At 32.4% G+C, this 7,043-nt stretch overlaps 1 protein-coding gene across 1 annotated transcript; it reads left to right on the top strand.

Moving 5' to 3' along the window:
• Positions 1–4,318: 4,318 nt before the first annotated feature.
• LOC127138565 (histone H4) lies at positions 4,319–4,875 on the top strand. Its single transcript, XM_051065037.1, has one exon. The coding sequence runs from the start codon at positions 4,391–4,393 to the stop codon at positions 4,700–4,702; it is 312 nt and encodes a 103-aa protein (XP_050920994.1). The 5' UTR covers positions 4,319–4,390; the 3' UTR covers positions 4,703–4,875.
• Positions 4,876–7,043: the final 2,168 nt, after the last annotated feature.

The following is a 7,043-nucleotide window of genomic DNA, read 5'->3' as shown; positions in this document are numbered from 1 at the left end:
TGTCCCTAGTTCATTTAGGGGGAGAACCTATATCCGGTTATTTTGTTGCTTGTCTTATCGCTTTGATCCTTGATTTAATTTCGATTTGTCGAGTTTGCTTCATGATTTCACTTCTCGGAATAAAGTTTGAAAAAATTCGTTTTTAACATGCATAAACCATTGGTTAGGGTTGATCTTGATTATGGTGTTTTTTGATCAATCACATGAGTAAGTGGAATGAAATTTTTTTATGTTTTTTATTTGAGTTTTATTCAAAATAAAATCTCAAAGTGCTTTTAAAACTATGAAAATGTGAGATTTTATGTGTATGACTCAAATCATGTAAATTCAACACACTCCATGATTCAAATTAAATTGGACATGGGAAAACTTGGATCATTTGATATGAATCATTTTTTACACATGATTCGAATCAATTTCCTGATGTCACTTCTGCTTGGTTTGATTCGAATCAAATTTTAAACATGATTTGATTCACACACCTTTTCAACATTATTCAGTGAAGGGCAGTTCCATTTGATTTGAATCATTTTTTGTACATGATTCGAATCACAAGCTCCTTGATTCAAATCACACTTTCCTCATGATTCAAATCAACTGACATATTTTCAAAATTATGTTATTTCTTTTGTTCCACTTCACTTGTTCATTTGATTCAAATTATAGACTACCATTGATTCGTATCTAACTGACTTTTTCAACCATTTTCAGTTCTTAATCTCAAGCACATGTATAACATTTTTGTCATCACTTTTCACATAACATCTTATCATTGTGATCATAATTTTCAGTGTGATTTAGTGAAAAACCAATTTCCTCTTTTTGAGTGTTCAAAGTCTTGCAACACAATTCTTGCATCTTTAACTTCATTTTGATTCAGATCTTTGTAACAAGATATTTGTAATTGATTGAAGGAGGCGCGTCCTTGAAACTAATCGTTATTTGAGATCGGGTTGTGTTTTTCAGGTTGCTTGCATGATTGAGGTGATTGTCAATGGTGGTGACAAATTCCATTGAAAATAAGTAGGTTCTTCTCTCCATAATTTCTTTAGTAGTGATTGCATGGAAGGCTACAGATAAGGAGGAATTCTTCTCAAATATTAATACAACTCATCGCTCAAAGAATTAATAAGATCAGAGTGTTGATAGCTACACACGAAGGCTTGGAGCAGATTAATGATATTGGAAGATTCAAGAAATGTAATTTAAGTAAAAATTAAGTTGAAGAGTTTTGCAGTGTGCTATATATAAGTCAAGATCCAAATAAGAGATTTTAATTTTCTCATATGTATTATAGATTGATGATTGCATGAACTCTTGCAAATATTTGTCAAATAACACGAAACTATGCAGGTTCCAATGGGAAACCATTGAAAAGTGCACATAGGCAAAGCGAGAACAAACACCGAAGCACTATAAATCTCGGTGTTATCCCTCTCTCTTACTCTTGCATTTAATTTCGTAGTATTTTCATGCTTAGGTATTTCAATTCCTTGGTAGTTTATCATTCTTTCGTTGATAGTGATTTATTACGTAAATATTAGGTTTTATTGGAATTGGATAACTTGTTAAGCTAGATTGGTGATTAATTTTCTAAGAAACAAATTGACATTAGAATTCCATTCATTGAATCATTGTGTAAACACTTCTTGTAAATTACACAATTGAATCAATCTTATACCAAATGTTTCATCATATTCATCTTTGGTGTTTGTGAAACGATATGTATTAACTTGATCAAAATTCAAACAACATAGTTTTCGCATTTTCGCATCAAACCTTCCGCTCACAATTATTTTTGAAAAACACTTTGATTTTGAAAACAACAGTTGAATTTTAAATTGGGTCCTCTAGACCGTTTTTCTACTTCCATATTCACAACCAACATAAATGTTGGATAAAACATGTCTTGGATAATGGGAAAGTCAAGATAGTTATTGGACCACATATCCCTTGGAAATAAGAATTCAACAATCCACCTTTTAGGCTGGGTGAGCGGTGACCTTTTCCAAGAAAGGCTTAGAAATCAGGAATCTCTATAAATACGACATTCCTCAAAGGGACGGGGGATCAAGCCAGATTAATATAATACCACCCAGTACTACTCAAAGAGCATTTCACTCCTAGTAACCCTAACACCGACAATTTAACCACCCATCTGCAATGTAGCAGTGCTAGCCACCAACAGGGTCTCGCACATCACATGAGTTGGTCCCTTAAACAACCAAAAAAACCATTGTACATAGCTACTCGCCACCATGAGATAACCCTCACCCATTCGTGTAATATACCTACTAGGGCCTCTGAGTCTCCCTTCCTCACCCCATTTGTGTATTATACCTCAGATCTAGTGTTTCCTTTATTGCTTAGTCCATTCATATCTAAGAGAATCGACTCGGGTGCATTGCATAGGGAGAAGAGGTTCAGGCGCAAATACACTTTACTCGGTAAGTGCAGTAATTCCATCAGAGTTGGGATCCAAACGAGGTTGTTAGTAAACAACATCCCTCGAGCAACATCGCTCAACCTGGATAAGCTGACAATCACATGATTTCAAAACTAAATATTTTTTAGTTATTGCCGTTAAGTAAAATCAAATTTTTAATGTCCTTAATTGTAATTCCGCGAGAGAAATATGAGACACTGTTGAAATGATCTATGAAGTCTCTCCAAGTATCGAACAAGAGGGAATGAACACACGAAGTAAAAAAGTTGAAGCACCAAATAAATGTGAATGTTATCTTCACATATGATGTTCAACCATTGTAAATCTTAGATGTTATATGGTCATACTCAAATAAGGAGGTGTGAGATCATGTTGTCATGCTCGCCTCATCTTCTACTATGTCGTATCTCGTAGGGATAAGATGTAAAATCATGTTTTGAATAAGTATAACATAATTCTATGAGCAATAACATAAATACCCAAAGTCATATAAGATGACTACACCTCCCATTCGCTCTACTATTGAGTCAAATATAGAGGATATGTGACCAAGTTTGTAGGCATCATAAATAAACTCTATATTGAACTCCCATCTATATATACCTCATTGTTCTTTTAGGTTAAATGAATTCACTTTTTACCTATATATGACCAACCAAAGGGTAAGGCGACCTAAACAAGAATTTAGGTCTCAAAATTTTGAGTTTAAAATAAGAAAACCTTAGAAAAGTTCAATTTAATTATACATAAAATAAAACATTATTTACATATTAACATAGTTGAACGGGTCAAAGAAAAACATTGTATCATTTTGGTTTATAGTTCAACTTAAGACAATCATAAAAACTAATTGTCAATATATTTATATTTTAAAAACCTCAATTTAAAAAGTTGTACATATCAGTACCCAAAAATCTCTTATACTTCATTTCACTAGCAAAACATTATCTATTATGTTGAGCTCAAAGGACTATATTGATATAGAAATATAGGTGGTCCAAAATTTGTTATTAATATTTTTAAATCATCCAAATAAAACGAAATAATAAAATCCCTTTTTGATATATTTTTATAGGTCATGTTAACGAATGTTTTATGAACAATTTTATTTTATTATAAATTTTAAATATATATTTTTTAAAAAATAATTATTTTAATTTCTAATATATACACACATTTTCGAAATAATTTATTTTTTTAAGTCTAAACAATGTTCCTAAATACATTCATTAGCATTCATTTTATTTGTTTGAGTTGGAAAGATATCAAGGGCACGTCCATCTCTCTCTATAATATTGATAATTGAATTTAACTTTAATAATTTAATCCTCTTTCACATTTTTTTTCTTTTTCATGTTACTATTACCTATAATCTATAAAAGTAATTTAATTTTTAAATTTATTAAATATTTAATATATCTAATTTATATATAATTATGATATATTAATTTATATATAACTGTGATATATTAATTTTTTAATGAATTAAAAAATTGATATATCTCTTAGAAAATACTAGATTAAATTAGAAAACAAGAGACAATTAAGACGAGACCATATAAATTAAATTTTTTTTGTCTTTAAGTTTTAATATATATTTTAAATTTCAATTAAATCCATGTGTTAATTCTTATTTTAAAAACTTTTAAAATTATTTTGGTAAGAGTAATTAACACCGTAGTAGTACTCTTGTTAAAAGTCACGTGAACTCCAAAATTTAAAACCAAGCTATCCTCCTTGAATATTTCAACCAATCAAAATGAAGCATATTTAAATCCAACGCTCAATGTTGTGAGTTCCCTGCTCACACGGATAGCTAACAATCTAACGGTTTCAGTTACATAGCTCTATCCTATATAAACAAGAGTTCTCCATTATCTAACAGAAAATCAGTTGCCTGCATATTCAGTTTCATCCAAAGTTCAGTCACAAAATTTCATAGCCATGTCAGGAAGAGGCAAGGGAGGAAAGGGTCTTGGAAAGGGAGGAGCCAAACGACACCGTAAGGTTCTCAGAGATAACATTCAGGGAATAACAAAGCCTGCTATTCGTCGTCTCGCAAGACGCGGTGGCGTGAAACGAATCAGCGGTCTAATTTATGAAGAAACTCGCGGTGTTCTCAAGATCTTTCTTGAGAATGTGATTCGCGATGCTGTGACCTATACGGAGCATGCTCGCCGTAAAACTGTTACTTCCATGGACGTTGTTTACGCTCTCAAGAGACAGGGAAGGACTCTTTACGGATTCGGCGGTTAGAAAATTGGGAATTTCTATATTTTAAAGCAATTAGGGTTTCTTGTAGTGGGAGATTTAATGTTGATAGATATAGTGTAAAAGCACATGAGTTTTAGTATTAACCATGGTTTTCTGCTTTGCTACTGTAAGTTAAATTTCGTTTTGAAATTCAATCTACTGATTAATTTGATGAATTTTGGTTATTCGTTTCTTTTATTCTTCTATTGCTACAGAACTTTAATGCTGGCTAATCGTACAATCATATTATTGTCTCTACCTTTGAAATTGTAGATCTGATTTCATTGCTCTGTGGTGAGTAATCTGTAACAGTAATAGTTGAATACTGATTATGAGAGTTTCGTTTGGAATATTCATAAGCAATATGACCTAGTTTTGTTCATATTTCTTGTTGAAGTTTTGGAATATTTTGAATTTTCAAATTAACAATTGGTTAGGAAGTAGAATGGACTAGTATTACTATACTCAAGGACGGTATGAAATTTTAGTTATCGATTAAATGAAAATGTTTTTTTTTTATTTAATTTTATAATTTTATTTTATTACTAATATTTCTTAGACGGTGCTCTCATCTCTGCACCACACACTCATCTTGTTCGCCTCGGCCAAGAAGGAGCTATAACAAAAAATTTCCCCTCACAAAAAGGTGTGAGAATAAGTGATCGATCGATGGACGTTTACATAGAACTCTACCCCCCAATGGTTTGGTTCACTGACATTTAAAGTATTTCATAAAATGTTTGTTACTTTATTATATTGTAAAGTTTGTGGAGTATATTATGGTGATCTTTTAGAGCCTCTGTATCGAAGCTTCTCTTGGTATTAAAAGCATTGATCTTTGATTTCCTCACATCTTGAGCTGTTTTGGGATATTTGAATTTTTGGTTGCCGGTGGGTTGTGAACATTTGATGATGGGGTTCACCCTTTCGATGATGTTTTGGAGCCATTAGAAAGGTCATGAAGAATTAAGATGAAGTATAATGGTTTTGGGTGGAGGGAAATTTGAGTGTAAGAAGAATTAAAATGCCGCGGCATAAAGATAAAGACATTGAACATTTTTTGTGTGTCTAATCTTAGACTTTACTTTCCCATGAAAATCTCGTTTTTACTATAAGAATGCACATAATCAAAATTCGTTACTTATTTAACAAAATTTAGCACGTTTTTACTAAACGAATGCACATAATCAATTTGTATTTAACAAAATTTAGCATGATTTAAAAAATAGAGGAATTTAACATTCTTATTCACATCTAAATAGGACACGCCTAAGCAATAATAATAAATAACATGAAAATTTAACAAAATCATTGTTGAGGAGGGAAATTCCCCAACAAGACATGCAAAAGGTAGGAGAAGAAAGACTCACAATCATGGTTGAGGAGGGAAATGCTCCTACAAGACATGTTAGTTGAACATTGTATATATCATCTCGTTCATTTGGTTCAACATTCGACCTTGTCACATTTGCTCAACCTTTACCCACACTTGTGAGTCAAATTGATCTCTTAATGCTCATCAAATCTTTGGGTAGGAAAGAGAAGCAAATCGGTGGAAGGTATTGGTATATGTTCATCATCTTCTTGAGGCATGCTAACCAGATCCGAGGTACGATAGTTGTAATGCCAATTGTTGGGGTTTTTGAACAACTGATTTTTATGGGTTGGGTAGAGAAATCAACTCCCCAATTGTTGGGGTTGTGAACAACTGTTTTTCATGGGTTGGGTAGAGAAATCAACTCTCCAACGATGATGTGTACTAACACCTTTTAAATATATTTAAATCATAGACTTTGAATGAAAGAGCTTTTGCCCATAGCAAATTAGTATCCTTCACTAGTTAATTTAAGTCAAAACAAATTCACTTCAAAACCACGGGGATAATACTATCACCCTCGGTTGACATTTTATAACTCTCAGAAAATCACAACATGCTCAATTGATAGTCAATGTTAAGACATTCTAAAAGCTATCATTCCACTCTGGTTGTCTACAATTCATTATGTTTACCTCTAGAGTGTTAAAAAACTCTAAGGTAACTCTGGCCAATCCAGTCCTAGTTGATTTAGCATCCAATCAACATCATTGGTTATTCCTAATGTTTCAACAGTGGGATGATGTACATACCTTGTCGGAATAATTTTTCTTGACGAGAAAGAATATCAAACCTCTCTTGTTGCTCGGTCGGTGATTGTAAATTCGATCCCGTAATTTTTTTGCATATTTGCCCCACTTTTCTTCCACCTCACTTCGGAGATTTGTCTAGTTTGCAATGTTGCGAGACCATTTTTCTTATCTGCGCGTTTATGTGCCATTGATAAAAGAATTTGGTATTTTGGGAGTC

The sequence above is a fragment of the Lathyrus oleraceus genome, chromosome 4 (genome assembly GCF_024323335.1).
Source record: "Lathyrus oleraceus cultivar Zhongwan6 chromosome 4, CAAS_Psat_ZW6_1.0, whole genome shotgun sequence".
Lineage (NCBI taxonomy): Eukaryota > Viridiplantae > Streptophyta > Magnoliopsida > Fabales > Fabaceae > Lathyrus > Lathyrus oleraceus.
Note: the sequence above shows the minus strand (reverse complement) of the source record. Positions and strands in the feature narration are given on the sequence as shown.